At 41.2% G+C, this 23,205-nt stretch overlaps 1 protein-coding gene across 2 annotated transcripts; it reads left to right on the top strand.

Annotated features, from left to right (window-relative positions):
* The first annotated feature begins 1,964 nt into the window (after nucleotides 1-1,964).
* Nucleotides 1,965-19,076, top strand: LOC141803550 (NLR family CARD domain-containing protein 3-like). Of its 2 annotated transcripts, XM_074687666.1 has the most exons (10): nucleotides 1,965-5,001; nucleotides 5,084-5,200; nucleotides 6,254-6,331; nucleotides 7,252-7,330; nucleotides 7,414-7,645; nucleotides 7,744-9,544; nucleotides 10,382-10,555; nucleotides 11,671-11,844; nucleotides 13,168-13,214; nucleotides 13,367-19,076. In XM_074687666.1, the coding sequence occupies exons 1-10, from the start codon at nucleotides 4,922-4,924 to the stop codon at nucleotides 13,897-13,899; spliced, it is 3,315 nt and encodes a 1,104-aa protein (XP_074543767.1). In that variant the 5' UTR covers nucleotides 1,965-4,921; the 3' UTR covers nucleotides 13,900-19,076. The 2 variants fall into 2 exon arrangements, with proteins under 2 accessions (XP_074543767.1, XP_074543775.1); XM_074687674.1 differs by lacking the exons at nucleotides 1,965-5,001; nucleotides 7,252-7,330 and having other exon boundaries at nucleotides 5,168-5,200.
* The last annotated feature ends 4,129 nt before the right edge of the window (nucleotides 19,077-23,205 follow it).

The following is a 23,205-nucleotide window of genomic DNA, read 5'->3' as shown; positions in this document are numbered from 1 at the left end:
AGCTTTTGCTGTTTGCTTAGATACCCCCTTTGTAAGAAGCAATAAAAACCAGAGATCATTTTGATGCATTTTTTGTTTCCATAGAGTGAAGACTGACTGTTGGTTCAAGAGAGTTCTAACATCTTATCAACAGCATCTTTCACTCTGACTGACGATGTCACTCCCTTTAAGAGCTGAATTTCTAGTGAAAAACCTGAAAACTTTGTGTTGCTTAAACAGTAAATCTCAAAAATGTCTAAGGTATTTAAATGTTACATCATTGATGAATAGCTAAAAGATTACTGTACATTTTATAGAAAAAAAATGAAGTTTGTAAGTCGAAGTATGCTAAAGTTTCAGTATATCTCAAAGTTGTGGGAATTTTAGGCAGAAAACAATAAAGTTTCCCATTCATTTCAAACAGGATTTATTTATTCATTTTTTGTTAATAAAGCTTAATAAATAAAACCTGTTAAGGGTTAGTGTTAAGGTTCAGAGGAACCGATGTGTTTTTAAATGACCCAAAAGCAGGCCGAGGCAGTGGAGACAGTAGATGAGTTTTTATTGAGAGTTGTAAATGAAGAGGTAAGTCCAAATCCAGAGTCCCTTTGTCAGAGAGTTGAGGCTGTGTGAATGTTTTAAGGGCTGCTGCAGGTTGACGAGGAGGCACTGAAAGAAAGAGAGGGAGAGCAGGCGTTAGGGGCAAATAAGCGGGCATACAAAAGATCAAACAATCTCAAGCAATACTGAGGCCCCGTTTATACGGAGACTCCCGCAACGATTCCTCCTTTGCTTTTTCAAAAGCCACCCGCGTTTACATGAGGACGGCATGAAAACGATCCGCGTTCATACGACTCCAGGGGTGCGTCTCAATGCGTTAACTTCGTGCTTCCTCCGTCCTATCTCCTCCACGACACCGGAAGTACTTTCCCAGTCGCCATTTTGAAGACTGTCCCAAAGCGATAATTGCGCTCAGAGGAGAGAGGAGAGAGGAGAGAGGAGACTGATCGGAGGAGCTATGATCGAGGAGACACGAGAGCCGGCTTTGCGGAAGTCTTTTCACTGACCGACACGCCCCCATATGGAATATCACTCTCTGATTGGACGCTGCAGCAGCTCAGACTTCACATGAAACTTCACAAACAACGGAGTTACATGAGAGAAAAGACGAGCTGAGGACGGGCACGGAGGATCGTTCAGAAACTGATCATAAATCTGGTATTAAAGGGTTCGCTGTGAGTTTAGAGCACAAAACACTGAACACAACCATCATCAAATCAATATAATCAGAGGATTAATACAGAAAACTGACTGATCAATAATATCTTCCTGAGACACAATAAGGTGGGTCGTATTGATAGTAATATAACCCACTTTATCTGATCGTGAACTCTGAAGCTTCAGAGTTCACGATCAGATGGGCTCTAGATAAAGGCTAAATAATTCATAAATAATGTCACAGTTACGCATTTTACCGGAAAAGTGATCCATGAGCTTCTAAACAGCACACAGAATAAACAGAGAGCAGGTTTTCTTCATGGTTACGTGTGTGTTTAACTGGTTGAAGGAACAGACAAATCTCTGTTACTGTTTCTGTTTGATCAGAGTTATTACAGCGCACATGCCCAGACGCACAAACAGCTGTTAGAGCTGACTGACAGATGATCCAGAGGTGATCAGCTGATGCCGTCATCACTGAAACACGTCGCTTCATGTGACGCTTCGAAGGAGAGGATGTCCCATTGCTCTAAAAACGAATCTCCTCCGTTCCTCTCTCCTCTCTTTATTTCCTCGCGTCTCTCCCATGCATCTCTGGTGGGAGGGACTAAGACGCAAGTGGAGGAGGCGAGTGGAGGAGGCGTGGATGGAACTTTGGAGCTTTGAGAAGCACCCCAGGAGGAAAAGTCTCTTCTTCTGTTCTTTCTTTTTCTGCCGTTTTGTTGTGAGACGGTCGGCAATCCAACCATAACGGGTATTACCGCCACCTACTGGCTCAACTGGAAATGTGGCTGAGCGCGGAGCCTTCACCTAAAACTGCGAGTGCGCATGCGGTGACGTAAGCGTTTCACCCTGAGACGCTCCGCTCTGTGTTTACACGAAGCTGGATGGAGGAGCGGATTCAGATCTTTCCACTCTGGGGAGCGTTTTCAAAAGTTTGCGTTTTCACTGAAAAATGTTTGCGGAATCGACCGTTTTCGGCGTCGTGTAAACGGGGCAGGAGTGAGTAAGAGCAGGAGTGGCTGATTGCTCATGTGGTGCAGGTGTGCCAGGACCTCGTGCAGCAGCTTCAGAGAGGGGAGAGGAGGAACAACTCCACACAGCCAAGGAATCACCACAGTTAGAGATAAGTAAAGTCTTAGCTTAGCACCCATATCCTGAAGAAGCTGAAAAGTTTAAAATTTGAGTTTTGAAAGTTTTAGCATGAAAAACGTAAAAACAAAAAACGTACAGAAGAATATGAAGAAAGTCAGACAACATTGGGCCTCATTCACAAACAGTGTGTGACAACAAATTGTGCCTAAATCGTGCATACAAACGTTTCACGCATAAATCTGTGATTCATCAATTTTTTCTTATTTGAATTTTTTCTTACTCTGCGAACAAATCTAGAACCTCCTCAGACCATGCGTATGCACAAACGATAACAACCAACTCTCTCAGAAAATGTTGACAAATACATTTTTAGCTAAATGCATGACATATTTAAACTACTTCCAGTAAAAGAAAAACAAAAATCTTTAATAGAACTCAATAATAAAAACTATAGACTGACAAAATGTTTGCATATACAGTGAGGAAAACAAGTATTGACAGATGGAGAAAAGTTGAGGTACTTTGGTCGCTCTGACTAGCTTGTTTAGGTGAACTTTGTTCAGTTCCCTCCTGACTTTGGATCAACAGTCCGGTCCTCATAGCTCCACTCACAGCGATAACTGCTGGACCTCAATCTGAGCTCGACCTGTGAGTACTTTTATTCAACATGAACTGAAAGAGGGTCACTGAATAAATATGTATGTTTTTAATTATGGACGGATGAAGCATAGAGCTGATAGAAAACATAATTTATGGCCTTTTTGGTTTAGTTTGAAGCCTGTAATTGTACTTTCGGTTTGACTGTTCGAGGAGGAAATGCGCCGTTTAAAAAAAGCCTCGGAGTTTGCGCAAGGAACATCTTGAAAGCAATGTTTTTTATCTTGTAGTGAAACACCCACTTTCTTAAAGACAAATCCTGTTCTGTATTTTCACAAGGGTTCTTGTTTACCAAATTTGAAACAACTGCAGTGGCGGATCCAGAACATTTTACATGGAGGGTGGCAGGAAGTCGAGACATCGGTGCAGTGAGAAAATTTAATAAGATCCACTAAAACACTTTTTTAAAATTTGATTAATTTTATTATTATTATTATTATTATTATTATTATTATTATTATTATTATTATTTTACTAAACCTCATCTTCTTTATCTGCCTCTTCAATATCTGATCCTTTATCTGAATCTGAGTCTTCATCCCTCTCTTTTCATTGTACTTTTTTACCCACTTTGACAGTAATAATGCATTCTGATGTGCAGCTTTATAAGATACACTCAACTTTTATTGATCCACAGTGCAGAGCAGATATTTGGGTAAAAAAGACGTTAGTCTGCCTGATACTGACACTGATTGCAAAGATGGCAGGCCTCATTGTACAAAACTGATGTTTACCTTCCCATTATTTCATCATCAGTGTAAGCTCCTTGAACGGCCTCCTTCAGTATACACACTAGTTTAGATACGATCAACAGATATATTTTATAGTATGAACGCTTCATTTAATGCTTTCATATTTACTGATCAGCTAACCTAAAGAGGATAACACCCGAAGAGGTGGAAGAGACCCTTTTAAACCCACACAGCAGCACAGATCAGCAGGTTCGTCACACAGACTTGCTGCATATGCAGGGGCGTAGCTGGGGCCTAAGATTATATTTATAGGTGACAAAAATAAAATTAATCTCTAGTTTAAATGCCTTGAGGGGTTTTGAAGCATAGTAATGATTTGTTTTTAGTTTATTTTAAAGAGAATTGAAATCAGGGGGGCAGCAGGGAGGGGCAAGGCTCTTCAGTGGGATAAGATATGATATACCTTTATAAGTCCCACAGGAGGAAATTCTACATTGACATACAAGAGAAATATCACAGAGATTTACAATGAAATGATAATTACTTAGAAAAAAAAGTAGTCTAATTACAACTAAAATAAAAATTAATGAAAATGAGCATGAGCTTTTCAGCCATATGAATTTCCTTATGAAAGAAAATAAGTCAAAAAAAATGGAAACGAGACTGACTGGAATGGAGGTATACATGTTGTTAACTATTAACAATAACAATAAACAATATTACAACACAGCTTTGGGTATATCTATAAGGGGAGAGTAAAATAAAAAAAAGATTTTTGTACACTGGAGAGGTTTTTTTGGATGAGTCTAACAGCTACAGGAAAGAAGGACCTGCGATACCTCTCCGTCACACACTTCATTACACATTACAGACACATCTCAGAGAACCGGGCTGTGTGGAACACTCAGCAGATAGTCTGCTCACCTTCTGGACACTACACTACAAACTGATCTTACAAAGTTTGATTTTCACCTTTGAAATAATAGCTCTACAAAACTATTAATAAATACATTACCTATGCATCTTGGGAAAAACTACTGCTGAATAATTAACATGTCAAATGGCTTAAAACAAGAATGTCTTCAAACAACAAACTAAACAAGTGCATGTTGTTGTCCTTTTTACTCTGGAAAAACAGCTCAGGTGTCACTTTTGCCTTTTAGATCTTAAAGTAAGACATTTTTCTAGACCTATCAGGTAAATAAGGCTTATATTAATTCTAAAAATACATTTTTACTCAAAGCAATGACATATATTGTGTACAGGTTTTGGACCCTGCTATGGATGAGACCGAGGAGAAAGAGGAGGAGCGAGTCTACTCCTCTAAAACCCCTCTGTATAAGGGACATGAAGCTCAGAGGTGAGAAATGACATTTCAAAGTATCCATGAACTCTTCGTCTTCAGTATTCACACTCATTGTTCTGTGTGTGTTGTGTTCAAGTCTGGAGCAGCCACAGAACCCTGACCCTCCTGGACAGAGCAGTGTTTCCATGAGGAGCGATCGGTGCATGATGAAACCTTATGACTTCAAGAAGGAGCAACCATCTGACAGAGAGAGGTCAGACTTTTTAAAAGATTGTTTTATGGGCTCTTTTAAATGTATTTGCTATGATTTAATAGATAGAGAGAAAATGAGTGGGCAGGGGGGAAGAAATGCACCAAACACAGCAGGGAATTTATCCTGCAACCAGTCCAATGACAAGTAGCCTCTGAACACACAGATGTGCTCTAACCTAGCTGAGCTAAATTAGTACCTGAGACAGGTTAGCCTTTTGACCAGACACATTTTTTTATTCAGCATTTAGTAATGATAAATAATGATAAAAAAACAGAATTTTAGACTCCATTTTGATAGGGTGGTGGTAGCTGAGGACAGTGACAAAAAAAGGTTGGTATCAAAATCAGCTTCAAACTCGGTAAAACAACATGTTAGATGTCTGTCTAAATGTGTAGTTTGCATGTCTGTTGGTGTTTCGTATGACGTTTCTACCACTTTTAACCAATTAGAGAATTAGTCCCATTCAGCTGTCAAATGGTGTAACTCCAAAAGCATGACAAGTATTAAATGATTCACCGTCCTAAAAGTTGTTGAAGTGAACTAATAAAATAAGTTATTTGTTGTGGAATATATATATATATATATATATATATATAATGTTCCATTTCTGAACTTGATGAATTGACGTACTGCGTCAATACACTGTAGACATCAGTGTTTCCTCTCTATATTTGGGTCAGTTGGTTTAAAATAATCTTAAACTTCATTGTAAAATATGTGCTAAGGTGCCCACAGTGTAGCACACTGCTGAAATCATACATAGTAACTTTTTTGTGCAGCATCAGATTTCTATCAGAAGCAGTGGACACACTAATCCACATTTCTCTGTAACACCAACTGACCACATCTTTCACCCACTGCCATCTAGAGGTTTTGGTAATAACAAAATCACAGTTACTATAATGAAGAAAACAATGGGATCAGATCCCTTCCATTGAAAGTACAACTAGAACCTTTACTTGCATGCTCACTTTTTGGTGTAGTAAGCTGTTCTTGAACTGTTGGGCATGTAACGAGTTGTTCATACTAACAGCTTGACTCCCCTGTACCCAGCTCTCTGGCTATGAGGAGCGACAGGTCCATGTTTGTACTTGATGACTTCAAGAATGAACTCCATCCTGCTGAAGAAAGGTACTCGACTGTCTGCTTCAAGTGTCATGGGCCTAACTTAACGAAACATGAGTGAAAGGAGGTTCGCTTGCAGCTTTTATATTTTTTAACTCTCAGCATGTAAGTCAATCACAGTACTAAGCTAGAATAGAAAAAGTTGTTTACACTGTGATGTATTGTATAAATGTGTGGTTCTTTGCACTTTGGACATTAGAGGGGGCAAGGCTGCCAAGGTGACATCATTCGTCCACACGGACCTCACAGAAATGTCCAGCATAAACCAAGCTTGAGGGAGTCCATTAGGGGCCAGGCAGCAGAGTAGATAGTATTATACCTGGAGCTCGTATGTATAGACCAGAATGTGGTAATACTCTGTGGGCTGTATTGTACCATTAAATGGCTCCGTAGATTGATATGATGGGAACTGACATGGAGGATGGTTCGGAATGCCGTAATTAATGAAAAAAACAGTGACAGGAGGTGCCCACTTGGTAACCAAGTGTTACGCTTGCTCTTGCTACCAATCTGTCTTCAGGCTTCAGAATTTTAGGAATTGAGGTCCCGGGTTGCCCTGACTTCTCAGTAGAGGCAGTGGTGGGCCTGGTTTATTTGCTGAGCCCTCACCCTTTCTAAAAGCACAAGTATTTGTTTTGATAAAAGAAAAACATGAAGTTGTCCAGCTTCCAGTGCACATGTTACCGACACGAACTCAAAGTGTCAAAGGGCAGTCATAGCACCCCTGTGAGGCAGAAGATTGGTTGTGCTCAGTCTGCTCAGAATTGTTCTGGCAGAGAGCTGCCAGCCATATTGTCCTGCAAACCTTGACTGAAAATCAGAAGAAGATGGAAAACTCTTTGGAATAACTCCAGGATAGGATTTCATTCACCGTTATCAAATGGGAAGAACCATACTTTATCTTGGAACTGTTTCTTTCTTCATAGATTTGCAGAACAAGTGTTAGATGTCCCTGGGTTTAAATCTAACCAGAAGCAGCCAAAAGACTTGGACTCCATATTTATGGTGCGTTGATGTCCACCACAGCTTCAATCAAAGCTTTAAAGAAAAAACATGCCTTTTTTATTTGAATTTGTGTCATTTTCCAGCATCTCCGGGAGAAGATTGACGCATTTGTGACAAACGAGCTGAGAGTGTGTCAGACGGTGCTGATTTCAAAGGATTCAAGCTTGGATTGGCCTAGAGAGGATGAGGATGAGAATGATGAAGATGTGAAGGATGTACAGCAGAGGAGGAGCAGAAGAGACACTTTTCTTAAGATCACTCTGCACTTCCTCAGAAAGATGAAGCACAATGATCTGGCGGACCGTCTGCTGAGCAGTAAGAAAATGCCCAAATGCGATTTGCATCTTCTCCATGTTTAACTTTTTCATATTAACTGCAACATTAACTCATAAACCTGTCCCATTATCATTCAGGAACTCCTGCTGCAGCATGTCAACGTCAGCTCAAATCCAGCCTGAAGGAGAAGTCTCAGTGTGTGTTTGAGGGGATCGCTAAAGCAGGAAACCCAACCCCTCTAAACCAGATCTACACGGAGCTCTACATCACAGAGGGAGGGACTGGAGAGGTCAATGAGGAACATGAGGTCAGACAGATTGAAACAGCATTTAGGAAACAAGACAGAGCAGAAACAACCATCACACAAGAAGACCTCTTTAAAGCCTTACCTGAGAGAGATGGACCAATCAGAAGAGTGCTGACAAAGGGAGTGGCTGGCATCGGGAAAACAGTCTTAACACAGAAGTTCACTCTGGACTGGGCTGAAGACAAGACCAACCAGGACATCCAGTTCACATTTCCATTCCCTTTCAGAGAGCTGAATGTGCTGAAAGACAGAAAGTTCAGCTTGGTGGAACTGGTTCATCACTTCTTCCCTCAAACCAAAGAAGCAGGACTCTGCAGGTTTGAAGAGTTCCAGGTCCTGTTCATCTTTGATGGTCTGGATGAGTGTCGACTTCCTCTGGACTTCCTCAACAACCAGGTCCTGACTGATGGTACAGAGTCCACCTCAGTGGATGTGCTGCTGACAAATCTCATCAGGGGGAACCTGCTTCCCTCTGCTCGCCTCTGGATGACCACACGACCTGCAGCAGCCAATCAGATCCCTCCTGAGTGTGTTGACATGGTGACAGAGGTCAGAGGGTTCAGTGACCCTCAGAAGGAGGAGTACTTCAGGAAGAGGTCCAGAGATGAGGAGCAGACCAGCACAATCATCTCCCACATCAAGACCTCCAGAAGCCTCCACATCATGTGCCACATCCCGGTCTTCTGCTGGATCACTGCTACAGTTCTGGAGGATGTGCTGAAGACCAGAGAGGGGGGACAGCTGCCCAGGACCCTGACTCAGATGTACATCCACTTCCTGCTGGTTCAGTCCAAAGTAAAGAGCATCAAGTATGAAGGAGGAACTGAGACTGATCCTCTCTGGAGTCCAGAGAGCAGGAAGATGATGGAGTCTCTGGGAAAACTGGCTTTTGAGCAGCTGCAGAAAGGAAACCTGGTCTTCTATGAGTCAGACCTGACAGAGTGTGGCATCAACATCAGAGACGCCTCAGTGTACTCAGGAGTGTTCACACAGATCTTTAGAGAGGAGAGAGGACTATACCAGGACCAGGTGTTCTGCTTCATCCATCTGAGCGTTCAGGAGTTTCTGGCTGCTCTTCATGTCCATCTGACCTTCACCGAGTCTGGAGTCAACCTAATGGAAGAACAGTCAACTTCCTGGTGGTGGTTTCTGTTAAGAATTAAGACTAAACCAAATCCTCTGAACCAGAGTGCAGTGGAAAAGGCCCTACAGAGTCCAAACGGGCACCTGGACTTGTTCCTCCGCTTCCTTCTAGGACTTTCATCTCAAACAAATCAAACTCTCCTACGAGGTCTAGTAACAGACTCAGCAAGTGACTCACAGGCCTATCAGGAAACAGTTGGATACATCAAGAAGAGGATCAATGAAGACCTGTCTGCAGAGAGGATCATCAATCTCTTCCACTGTTTAAATGAACTTAATGACAGTTCCCTGGTGGAGGACATCCAACAGTACCTGAGATCTGGAGGTCTCTCCACATATAAACTGTCCCGTACTCAGTGGTCAGCTCTGGCCTTCATCTTACTGTCCTCAGACAAAGATCTGGACGTGTTTGACCTGAAGAAGTACTCTGCCTCAGAGGAGGCTCTTCTGAGGCTGCTGCCTCTAGTCAAAGTCTCCAACAGAGCACGGTGAGTTCCCAGGTTACTACAGATACTCACTCTCTCAGATGTGAAGGTGTGTTTTCGTAAATTAAAGTTTTAGTCAAACAATTGATCACCTAAAGAAAACTGTCCAAAGCAGTGTCTGTTTTACAAACTGCCCATTATCATAGCAGTGCCTACTTCTTTGGTGTAAATGTTGTAAGTAGAATGTGAAAAATGCAGTATGCCACAAATTCCCAGATGTGGCACTGATCCAGGAAAAATTTTTCAGTATGCAACGTGCCAGTCTACCTCACATACTGTTTCCCACAATTTGCAGTGCTTCTGCTGTTCATCTAAGTGGGTGGCACTCAGGTTTAGGTGAATTAGAGACACCTACTGGAATGAGTCATCATTACAACTACAATAGAACAACACTGTTAGATGGTCCATGAGATAAAAGTGAAGAGACACGAAAGAAACAGATAACCTTCTCACTTCTTGTCAAGGTGTTTACTTCTACAAAATAATTTTACGCCTTTACATCAGTTATGAAATAAAGTCATCCATTCCAGGTTTATTTATGATAAACAATATTACTTTTGGAGTAGGATCAAAACTTAAATACCAGACCTGTCCCCACCCCGCACACCACTGAGTACCGAGTACTAGTGGAAGTAATTGAGGGACCTGACCAAGGACAATCTTTGGTTTGGTCAACTGTAGTTTGACTCTTTTGGTAAAACACATTAAACAAGATTTATCTGTAGTTTAATATCACAAATACTCATTGATTCACTGGCAAAATAAGCGTGGCAACAGAAACTGGATGATTTTTACAGAGAATGGAACAATGTGAGTGTCTCATCACTAACTCTCTTTCAGGCTGAGTGGCTGTAATCTATCAGAGAGAAGCTGTGCAGCTCTGTCCTCAGTCCTTAGCTCAAAATCGTCTAATCTGAAAGAGCTGGATCTCGGCAATAACGATCTCCGGGACTCAGGAGTGAAGCTACTCTGTACTGGACTGAAAAGTCCACATTGTAAACTGGAGACTTTCAGGTCAGAACTCTGCTATCAGTATCATATAATGTTAATATTAATAATGTCATTTGAAACAGTAAGTCCAATTAACTTGTCAATAGTTGAAACCAAGGTTATAATAGTTAACTAAAATGAAACTAAAAAGGAAAACTAGAATTTAAAATACATTGCAGTTAACTCTAATAAAAACTAGAATAGAAAACAAAAACCATAAGTAAACTAAAACTGTATCTTGTTTTCACAAAACTAACTGAATCCAACCAAAATTAAAGTCAAAATGTCCTTAGTTATAGTTTTTGACAATATTAATAGCCTTTAGGATTTAAAATAATCCGTCACATTTTCCCAACCAATTTTACGACAGTTTTCGGCAGTTGTCAGCACCGTACGGCACCATCACAGCGACGTACTGGGACGTGCTTGTTTACTGCACTGACTGGCTGTGCTCTGTGCTGCAACAAAACGCAATGAATCAGAGCATCTGTAATAGTTTAATTTTTAACTTTATTGTTACAGAGTCCAAGTTTCTAATTATTAAAGCTCATATTATATTGTTTTATATAATTTATGTTTTTATTATTTTTATTTAATTCATGTTAACATTATTTCATACCATTTATGTTTATATTGAGTTTATATTATTTGCTTGTGTTTAAGGCAGCAGCCAACAGTTCAGTATCAGCATTGACTGAGCAGTGAGCACTATGTTGAACTGGAAAATAAACTGTATTACAAAATATTTACTCTGACCTTTTGGAATCCTGCACCTGGTTAATAAGGTATGAAAAAACTAAAACTAAACTAAACTAAAACTAAACTAAAACTAAGCCTTGTTGCAAAAATTAAAACTAAATAAAAACTAGAATGCCCGCTCTAAAACTAATTAAAACTAAACTGTGATGGAAAAAAAATAAAAACTGACTAAAACTAAACTATAATGGCAAATCCCAAACTATTTTAACCTTGGTTGAAACCCCTGTCAGCACTTTTTTTGAATTAGGTTTCTGGAAGTCAAAAGAAGTGTTTCTTTATTCTGATTATTTCATCAATACGGGGTTAAATGACTTTCATATAAAGCCGTCAATTGTTGCTGAAAAGCAACTGTTCAAACCTGTGTGTGCTTGTGTTCACAGGCTGTCAGGCTGTCTGATCACAGATGAAGGCTGTGCTTCTTTGGCCTTAGCCCTGAAATCGAATCCCTCACATCTGAGAGAGCTTGATCTGAGCCACAATCACCCAGGAGAAACAGGAGTTGCACTGCTGTCTAAGGGACTCAATGATCCACTCTGGAAACTGGATACTCTTAAGTATTAACACTCAAGAGTTTACTTTTTCACCATCATCCAGACAACCTAGGGACTTTGTTCATTCCATGTACAAATACCATTGCAGATAACAGTGACGATGAGCCCCGATTGACATTCTCTGGCCAAATATTAGGATTTGACCTGATGTATCTAGCTCTTTCCTAGCCTTTTATAACGGTGGCTGAGAGGAAAAAAAAATACAAAGCTTGACACACTTTTACAAACTTGAAAAAAATTACGTTTTACAAAGTTTTGTTACAACAAAAATCTAAATTTAATTAGCAAAACACAAGGGACAAAACAAAATTACAAGATGTAAAACTCTTTAAGAAGCATGTAGACACATTTGCATATGGCAAAACTTCAAGGGAAAGAGAATATTCTAATGCTGAAAGTGACCCGGAAGTGATTTACCTAAGAGGTCAGTCAGTTTGTGTTGATGGAAGGTGTTGAGGAAATACACAGCTACAGTAGATTTACAGAGTTTACAAATGGTTATAACAAGTTTATGGTGTGTGCATTATATTTTGTCTGTTCTGTGGAGCCCACTTTGGCCAAAAAACTTGATTTTGCTTTTCATGTGGACAGTCTCTGAAATTTTTAGGCAACATGGAGGAAACAGAAGGACTAGATGTGATGTATTGTTGCCCAAAATGTTGAGGCTATTTCAATGTCCCCCAGGCACTTGGTCCTTCTGTTTCCTTTCACATCTTTTAACAATTCCAGAGACTAACCACACAAAAAGCAAAAACATGGTTTCTGGTCAAAATCGGATATACAAAACAGAAAAAACATAATATACTCACCATAAACGTTTTGTTAACTCCATGAATCTTGCACTGCTATGTCTTTCCTCAACACCTTTGGTCAACACAATTTGACTGACCTCAGGTAACCACTTCCAGGTCACGTTCAGCGTTTATTACATTCTGTCAAAATTCTGACTGTGTGAATTTGTTTTAGGACTTTCAGAAGTGCTCTGCCATTTGTAAACTTCTCTCAATACTTTTAAAAGAGTTTTGCATTTTTAAAATTTGTTTCTTCCTTTGTAAAAGTGTTTAAAATCTCGTAAATTTGTTTTGTCCTTTGTGGAAGATTTTCGCTAATTAAATTTTTTTTTCAATTGTTTCCAAATGTTTTGTAAAATTTAAATTTGTTTTAAGTTTGTGAAATTATTCCAAACTTTGTATTTATTTTTGCACTTCTCAGCCACTGCACATTACAGGCAACCGTGAGGCCACATGATAACTCAAGGGTTCTTTAAATTAAAAACTGACAAAGAAGCCTCTGAAGGTTCATTGTGACTCTGCTTTTTTCCTCCAGAGTGGATCATAATGAAGAGCAGTGGCTCAAACCTGGTTTGAAGAAGTGTAAGTGTTACTTTAAGTCATGAAAACAAGGCGGAACAAGTTCAAATAGTCATATCAGAAATTGGTTAACCTGCTTACATTTCTCAGTTTGGAGGAGGATCCTGGCATTTGCAGGCATAACTCCTTCTCTATTGTTATTGTTTCTTTATTAGATGCCTGTGAACTCACGCTGGATGTGAACACTGTAAACAGAAACCTCGTACTGTCTGACAACAACCAGAAGGTGAACATCGCGTCAGAGAAGCAGTCATACCCCGATCATCCAGACAGATTTGACTACTGTTGGCAGGTTCTCTGTGAAACTGGTCTGACTGGTCGCTGCTACTGGGAGGTTGAGTGGAGTGAAAAGGTTTATATATCAGTGACCTACAGAGCAATCAGAAGGAAAGGACCAGACAGCGCTAACTCCAGGTTTGGAGGAATCAAACAGTCTTGGAGTCTGAGATGCTCCGATGAGGATGGTTTCTCTGTGTGGCACAACAACAGACAGACACGTTTCCCCTCCTCCTCCATTTCTCACAGAGTAGCAGTGTATGTGGACTGTCCTGCTGGCTCTTTGTCCTTCTACAGAGTCTCCTCTGACTCACTGATCCACCTCCACACCTTCAACACCACATTCACTGAACCTCTGTATCCTGGGTTTAGGTTGTGGGCTGATTCCTCAGTGTCTCTGTGCACTCCATAGAAGAAGGAATCTTCCCTGAAGAGAAGACTTGAAAACACAATATGTCGAAATGAACACATTTAAAGATTTGGGTTAACGATCTAACTTAGCACAAAAAGTAAGGAACATATGTGTTCCACTAAACAGCACCAAAAGGGTCAATGGCAGGATAAGTTTTTGGCATTTGCTGAGAAGATTTGGCAAATATTTCATGGGCAAAACCACATACTCAGCTCTGCTGTTCATCCCACAAATCCATGATCCTTATTACTCCTTATTCCAATTAGGTGTCATTTGTTCGACAAAACAAAAGAATCGTCACTTACCCCGACAGCGGCTGCATTTCTCCTGGTGGCACAACAAGATTGATTGCACTTTGTATCAAAGAGCTACATTCCAGTCACAGAGAGGACAAAATGCTGCATGTCTTCCATCTGTGCTCTTTGTTTACTCTGTTGCGTTTTTCTTCTTTGTTGGATTTATTAGCGGGCTACACTGTGTCGCGATGCTACGGCGTCACACTATTATTTAACTGCTGGGGCATCTGACTTACACCCTTAGAGGGCCCAGTTTGCTGTGGAAACACAAACAGGATCAGGCTTAACTGTACGAAACTGTGCCAAACCGTACTAAACTGAACCGGACCGCTTGGTGGAAACAAGGCTTAAGACTGAGCCCAGACACCCAGCAGAGAAAGTTCATTTCAGCCGCTTGTATGCACAATCTTGTCCTTCCGGTCACTACCCACAGCTCGTGGCCATAGGTTGGGACATAGATTGAGCGGTAAATTGGGAGTCCTGCCTTTTGGCTCAACACCTTGTTCACCAGGACGCACCGGTATAACGTCCACACAACAACCCCCCCCCCTCCCATCCGTCTGTCAATCTTTTGCTCTGTTTTCCCCTCACTCGTGAATAAGACTCGAAGATACTTAAACGCCTCCACTCGACGCAAAGACTCCTCTCATTCCACCCCCTGACCCAGATTAAGCTGTCGGCTCTTTTCACTTCCACTGAGAATCATGGCTTCAGACTTACAGATGCTGATCTTTGGCCAGCTGCTTCACACTTTGCTGCAATCTGCCCCACTGGGAGCTGATGATCAGTGTTCCAGGAGGCCACTCAGACTGCATCTTCTACAAAAAGCAGAGATGTGATCCTAAGACTCCCTGACTCCCTCCACCACTTGGCTGCGCCTAGAAATCCTGTCCATGGAAGTAATGAACAGAATTGGTGGAACCACTACATTGATACAACCAAGAAATAATCTACACAAATTTACTGACTTTTTGTTCTATGTTTATGTAGCACGGCCTCTCTCCCCCTCTCCTCTCCTCAATGCAGCCAGTAGGTGTGATGCAGTCTCTCAGTTCATGATCGTGTAAACTATTAAATAAGTAACTTGAGAAATTCAGATTTAATCCTAGAATTAGTTTGAATGTTTTACTGTAGTTATGAAGGTTAACAAATATGTGATGTACCATTCCATCTGGGGGCAGGACGAAGTCAGCTTGATCAAAGCGTTGATTGATGTAAATCTTTTTGATATTGTTTTTTTTTAAATTGATTTTCTTGAATAATGAATTGTTTAAGCTCTAGTTAGATCTCTACGTATAAAAAAACACTTTTAGATCCTGCAATATGCATACCTGGTCAACATGCATTAACATGTTATGAATTTATTACTAATCGGACCTTGGTGTGTACACAAAAACATTTCGGTGGGTATACAGAATTTTCTATGTGGCTTTTTCAAATGAAATAAGATACATGCTTCCCATAAATCAGAGTTGAGGTTTGTACAGTGTATTACCGCTAATCTCCAAACCCAAGTCTGCACTGATATTGTTGTTTTGTGTTTTTGTTTTATAAAGAAATCTGCTTTTTTTCAGGTTTACTTTAGTTTTATTACAAACCACCTTTTTTCCACAAAACCAATCAAGAAATCAAGAAGACTAAAATGTCAATCAATGTTCAGTTGTGGTGTAACTTGTGTTTTCCTGTCCGCCCTTAAAAAAATTATTTGCATGTGATATTCAACATTTACACAATATCAGTTTTGGTATGTTAACACAAACTTGAACCTTTTGGTAGGAGGCATGAGGTCCTGTGGTCTTTATGCCATTGATCATTATCAGTAACTGATGTGATCTCTCTTTACTATATTTTATATTTTTGACTTTGGTATTTGTTTTAGATTATTTGTTTTGATTTGGCACATAGCACTCTTACAGGTTAAAGTTTTAATCTGACTGTAACCACGGGGGGCACTTTGCAACTTAGCAAATATGTAAAAATAAAGACAATCCTTTAAACGATTAAAGGGTTTCCAAATTTTTTCATTACTATACCCAAAATCCAGAAGTCTGGTTCTACTAAGATTAATTTTATACCTGCACAGTCGTAGTGTATTTGGACCATCCAGCTGGAACTCTGCCTTTTTACAGTGTGTCCTCCAAAATACTTTCCCACCTTCACACCTTCAACACCACATTCACCGAGCCCCTGTTTCCTGGGTTTAGGTTAATGTGTGATTCCACAATGTTCCTGCACTTGCTGTAAACAGTCCCTATGCTGTCATTTTTTTATTAGGGATATCAATGGTCAATCATTAGAGCACAGAGAACTCAGAAGACAGCAGAGCAGAAACTTAAGTATTAAATAATTTAAGTACTTTAATGTTCAAATCACCTATATTTAAAAAAACACACTTACTTGCATTTAAGCAGCAACTGGAAACATTGACCTGAAAAGGGTCTTCTATTAGGCTGAAAATTTCATTTGTGGTCTGAGCTCCAGGTGTCGGTGCTTGAGAAGTGTTATGCCCCGTCTAGGGGAGGCCAGAACACAACATGATGACCCATTTCCCCCAAGTCCCAAGCAGCCACAAAAATCACGAGTTTAAGTTGAAACAATTTTAACTATTTTATTTACAAAAAGATCAACCCAAAAATATTTCCAACAACGGATTAATTCAGAAACAACTCAAAGAATGGCAAAGGGTAATCATAGAAATTAGGACAGCTAAATTACAAACTAACTTAGATAAAATTACCAGAAAATAAGAGTAATCAAACTAAGACTTTAAACAAAGGAACATTTGGCGGGGCACCGCGTGGCGTGGTGGTTGGGAGAGGTGGGAGATGGGATTCCCCTGCCTGCTTGCTGACGTCATCGGTTGCCTTTTATCCCCGCTGAGCCAATCTGATCCCGATGATCAGCCAATCAGAACAACGGCAGGCCTACCTGCAGACACTCACAGCAGTCACACTTTCAACACACACACTCTCTCTCTCTACAGCTGCGCTTGATGACAAACAAAGGAACAAACAAACAAACAAAAAAAAAACCAAACACATTACGACCTCAGTCGTAACAAAAGGTTTGAAAGGTGCTCCTTTCGTCTTTTCAGCTAGACATCCTGATCTGAATCGTTTTCAGCCAGGGTCAGGGTACATTAAGCCACAGAGACTTTAGTTCACCCAGGGTTCATTTTGCTGTGTCAACCCTGCCCCCTAGTGGAAGTAGCCTAGTAGAATAGTGCAAGGTAATAATGGTAATGGTAAATGGTAAATGGACTTGAGCTTATATAGCGCTTTTCTAGTCATGGACTACTCAAAGCTGCTGTAAACCACAGGTCACACTTACCCATTCACGCTCACAGTCACTCACTGATGGATCCAATATTTACTATGGTAGCTATCCATCAGTATGTCTAACACAGTCACGCCCTTTCATACCCATTCACACACCACCACGCAGCAGTGGGAGCAATTTGGGGTTAAGTGTCTTGCCCAAGGACACATGTGTCGCCTTGAACCTGCAACCTTACAATCACCGACCAAGCACATTCTCCAACTGCGCCACCGATGCCCCTTAAAAATAGTACAAAATAGAAAAATGAGCAATAAGTACCAACAAGAATAAAATAAAGCAAAATCTATTGAGATTGTGACTTGACGAGATGCATTGCGTTAGATATTGCACTTAAAACGGATACTGCACAATGTATTGACCAATTTGAAAATAGGGCTTAACAACATGAGTAACTCACAAATTTCAGTAAAAGTTACACAAGTCTTTAATGGCTAATCAAAAAAACTAAAAATCTACTGTATCATTTAAAAAAAAAACAAAGATTCCTTCTTAACATCATTATATTTTACAGTTACAAAATGATGGAATTGTACCACAGCATCTCAAACATTTAGATTTGACTTACCTTATCACTCTGATAGACACAATCAAAATGCAAATGCTGTGTCCTTTTCTTCAACTTGGTCAAACATATGGATGATTATAAAAGTCAGAAGAGTAGTGGTGAACTGATTGGTCAACTCAGTGGCGCAAATTGACTTAATAATAATAATAATAATAATAATAACTCAAATTTATATAGTGCCTTTCAAAAAACCCAAGGCGCTTAACAAACAGAAATACAGCATTGAAATGAAAACTACGGAGATGCATGAGTTACTCGAATAACTCAGAGACAAATATGAGAGACGGACGAGGAGGCTTGGAACGTCAGACAGAGTTTTATTCACCTGTGCTTACCTGACATGTCCACAGGTTTTATTTAGGTTTTTTTTTTTTTCAACGTTTACGGTTTACTGACTTCAGTAAACTGAATTAATGTGATTACATTGAGTATCTGAGCTTAAGCAAAAGCAAAACATTTCTTTACAAACTAGCATCACTCTGTGTACCATAGAGGGTAAAAATTAATACAAATAATAGAAATCCACTGTATTTTTTTTATAAAAACTAACATCAAAAATCACAACATCATTATATTTTACAGTGATTCAATGAAATGATGGAAACACACTGCAGCATGTTTAAGTGAAGAAAAAGCTGCTTAGGTATACTGTATCTACCCACAAACTACAACATTTTAAAATGACTCACCTTATCCCTCTGACGGACACATTCTCTGCAGACACAATCAAAACGCAAATGCTGTGTCCTTTTTTTTCGACTTGATAAAACATACAGATGATTACTTGAATAAGAAGAGTAGTGGAGAGCTGATGTTAGAGTTATTGTTATTGTTATTATTATTGTGTTATTTTGTTACTTACCTTGTGTCTCGTTTCAGATTGCCACGTACCTGCCTCCTGTGTCTGTGATTACCTCCTGTGTTTCACCTGTGGGAAATTGTCTCCCAGAGTATTTAGTCCTACCCAGGTTTTTCTTTTCTTGTCAGTTTGTCTTTTGGTTCTTGTTAGCCTACTTATATTCCTGGTGTTTTCTATTTTTGTATTTTTAACTCAGTTTTTGCCTGCTGATTTGGATACTTTTGCCTGTTTATAAACTCTGTACCGGCCATTTTTTCTGATTAAACACACTTTGAATATGACTTTGAGTCTTGCATGTTAGTCCTTTGTCTGGTTCAGTGTAACACTTACCTGTGATGGATGGGCTGTGCCTTCCACAGAGTCCAGCCTGTTAGTCACTGCTGGTTTGATTGAAAAACAGAAAAAGAAGGAAAGCTACAGAGGAAAGAGATTGAAAGACCCTGATGTAGTTTATGACATCATGATAAATAGGATTTAAACTCCTACAGGTACAGTCACAGGTTAACATGAAAACAGGTTATTGTGTGAAAGTTTAGGTATGAAATGATTACTAGAGTAACAAGAGTAGTGTTCCGTGGCCTGTTGCATCCTCCTCCTCACCGTCCTCCGCCCCTCCGTCCAGGCCTGAAAGCTGTCGGTCATCTCCCCAACCGCTTTTTCCTCCGACCACTCTCATAGTGGGTGACTCCATTGTCAAACGTGTACACTTTTTCAACGCCCATTGGAACAAACGACACGCCACTCAGAGTTGACAAAGATGGACTTTGATAGACTTTTTAGCGCTTTAAAAAGCTGTGGCTTGCGCGTCTTCATTAGCGGTCCCACCCCCACACTCGGTAGCGGATCACAGCGCTTCAGCAGACTCCTTAGTCTTCACACCTGGCTCCAATCTACCTGCATTTCCCACCAAATAGCCTTTATTGATCATTTTAATCTTTTCTGGAACCAGCACACACTCTTCAGTTCAGATGGCATCCACCATTCCAAACTGGGCACCCGCATTTTCACTGCTAATATGCAACATGCCGTTCACTCGATTGCACCTGTGTGACTGTTTACATTCCACCCACACGCCCCTCCCCCGCCCCCTTCTTCTACTCCGCTATCACCACCACCACCAAGCACTGCTCTTTGCGAGAGCTCCCCCCTCTTGCCTCATATATCATTACAACTAATGTCATTATTTTCTCATCCCATTCCCGTCATCTCTACAGAGGAAAACATTATAAGACCTTTCCAGCAAGGAAAACGGGCCAAACGTGAAGTCGACTATAGTGTACTCCGGCCTCTGCAGTCCACACACCCACCAAACCTCAAAATAGAACTGTTTAACACCCAATCTCTCACAAATAAGTCCTGTCTCATACATGACCACATCTTAGAAAAGAACATTGATGTAATGTGTCTGACTGAAACCTGGCATCAGCCAGAAACCTACTCTCTTTTAAATGAAGCCTGTCCTCCTGGTTACAGTTACCTGGAAAGAGCCCGCAGCACTGGTCGTGGCGGCGGCCTAGCTGTTATGCACAGCAGTAACCTGAAATTGACCCCCCTGTCTCTGCCTGAATTATCCACCTTTGAATGCCTCGCCTTCAAATGCAACCCCCCTTTTCCTGTGACTGCTCTTCTAATTTACTGGCCACCCTAACCCAACCCAGCTTTTATCTCTGAAATAAATGAACTTCTCACCTCTCTCTGTGCCACATGTGCAAATATCATTATACTTGGAGATCTGAATATTCATGTGGACACCCCCTCCTGCCACCTTGCAGCTGAATTCCTTCAATTACTGGACTGTCTTCATCTCAAACAACATGTTGGTGTCCCCACACACAACAGAGGTCACACGCTTGACCTTGTGATTACCAACTTTGCCCCGATCATAAATCTGTTGGCATATGATATAGGAGTGTCAGATCACAGAATAATCTCACTAGAGTTGAAATTGTCCCAAGACACCAAGCCAAAACGCCAAATTCACTTCAGAAACATAAAAAACATCAACCCAGACACCATGACTTCTGACCTCCTGCAAATCCCCCCTGTAAATTTCACATCCGTTACTGAAGCATTTGACTTCTACAATAACACCCTGAGCAGAATCCTGGACCTCCATGCCCCCATCAAATCACAAACAGTCACCTTCTCACGCTCTGCCCCCTGGTTCACTTCAGAGCTTCGGACCATGAAAGCAGCCGGGCGTGTACTGGCGAGCGGCGAGCTGCACATTCTGGACTCACTGTTCATAGAGAGGCCTATCGACAACACCAAAAAGCCTATTCAAAGTCACTGAAACTAGCACGGTCACAATTCTACTCCAATATCATTAATGAAAATCCTGGAAACTCAAAGTAGCTTTTCTCCACCATAAACCATCTCCTCAAGCCACAGACTCTCCCAAACATCAACACCACAAAACAGCAGTGCAACAGCTTCATTTCTTTCTTCAGAACGAAAACTGATACCATCCGCTCCCTTCTCTCCAGCTCCCCTCCTATAACTTCTCCTACTGCTGACCCACAGATTAGAGCTCTCCAGCCACTTTCCTCCTTTACAGATACCTCTGAACAAGAGGTTGAGGACATCATCCGCAGCATGAGACCTTCCACTTGTGCCTTGGACCCTCTTCCGACAGTACTGATCAAATCAAATATCCATGCTCTCAGCCCCTTGATCACCCAAGTCATCAACCACTCACTCCAGGCTGGTCATGTTCCATCTGCTCTTAAAACTGCTGTGATCAAACCCCTTTTGAAAAACCCATATTAGACCCAGAAATCCTCTCAAACTACAGGCCCATCTCCAACCTCCCGTTCCTGTCCAAAGTGCTGGAAAAAGTAGTTGCTGCCCATCTCCAGGACCATCTAAACTCAAACTCCATCTTTGAAAAATTCCAGTCCGGTTTCCGTTCTGCCCACAGCACTGAAACAGCTCTGGTCAGAGTCACAAATGACCTGCTGATGGCAGCAGACGCCGGCACACCATCACTCCTCATCCTCCTGGATCTCTCCGCCGCTTTTGACACGGTCGACCACAACATCCTCCTTCAGCGCCTCCACCACTCCGTCGGACTCTCTGACTCCGCCCTGAGCTGGTTCAAATCATACCTGTCAGGAAGAAAAGAGTATGTTTCTCTGGGGGATGCAAAATCAGAGACACACACCGTCACCTGTGGTGTCCCTCAAGGGTCGATTCTTGGCCCCACCCTTTTCATCCTCTACACCCTTCCACTTGGTAGTATCATCAGCCGGCATGGAGTATCATTCCACTGCTACGCTGATGATACACAGCTCTACATTAAGACAGACCCTTTTTCATCTGCAGCCCCACTATCATCATCATCATCTTCATCATCATCATCGGCTCTGAGCACCTGCCTTGAGGAGATAAAGGCGTGGATGTCAAACAACTTCCTGCAGTTAAACAGCTCAAAAACCGAAGCCATTTTAGTTGGCACACCGCACCAGGTCCAGTCATCCAGCATAACCCACATTAACTCCTCTGGTCAGCACATTCCTCTTTCATCAACAGTCACCAACCTGGGTGTAAGGTTTGACAGCCACCTTACCTTCCACACTCATATAAAACACATCCATAAGACCTCCTTTCACTTCCTTAGAAACATTGCAAAACTCCGTCCTCTACTCAGTCTTACAGATGCTGAAAAACTGGTCCACGCCTTTGTCTCCTCAAGGCTCGACTACTGCAACGCACCCCTCATCGGGACTCCTAGCAAGGGCCTACAAAAACTCTAGTACATCCAAAACAGCGCCGCTAGAATCCTGATGAGGGTGCGGAAGTACGACCATATAACACCCATCCTTCACTCCCTCCACTGGCTTCCGGTCTCATTCAGGATTCAATACAAACTCTCCCTCCTAACCCACCACTGCATCCATGGAAACGCCCCCCCCCATACCTAAAAGAACTTCTCAAACCACAAACCTCATCACGCCTCCGCTCTGGTAACAACTACCTCCTTCTGCCCCCCAGGACTAAACTGTGCACGATGGGTGATCGGGCCTTTAGCTCAGCCGCTCCTCGCTTGTGGAATGCCCTCCCTGAACACCTGAGGGCTCCAAAAACAACAGACTCTTTTAAGAAGGGCCTAAAAACCTTTCTTTTTAAAAAAGCTTTCCCTGAAAGCATTTAACCTTTTTATAGTCTTGTTGTTGTTGTTTTTAACCTTGTTTTACTGTCGCACTTTGAGATCATTTTGATGAAAAGTGCTTTACAAATAAAATGTA

The sequence above is a fragment of the Halichoeres trimaculatus genome, unplaced genomic scaffold (genome assembly GCF_033239565.1).
Source record: "Halichoeres trimaculatus isolate MK-OKI-2021-1 unplaced genomic scaffold, fHalTri1.1 fHalTri1_scaffold_2, whole genome shotgun sequence".
Lineage (NCBI taxonomy): Eukaryota > Metazoa > Chordata > Actinopteri > Labriformes > Labridae > Halichoeres > Halichoeres trimaculatus.
The sequence above is the reverse complement of the archived record's forward strand: the minus strand, read 5'-3'. Positions and strand labels throughout refer to the sequence as shown.

Excerpts from the sequence above, each read along its gene's own strand:
- LOC141803550 (XM_074687666.1), top strand. The coding sequence starts at position 4,922 with ATGGATGAGACCGAGGAGAAAGAGGAGGAGCGAGTCTACTCCTCTAAA. Across the intron at positions 5,201-6,253 it reads CAACCATCTGACAGAGAGAG|CTCTCTGGCTATGAGGAGCG; the intron begins GTCAGACTTTTT and ends CCCTGTACCCAG. Across the intron at positions 7,331-7,413 it reads ACTTGGACTCCATATTTATG|CATCTCCGGGAGAAGATTGA; the intron begins GTGCGTTGATGT and ends GTCATTTTCCAG.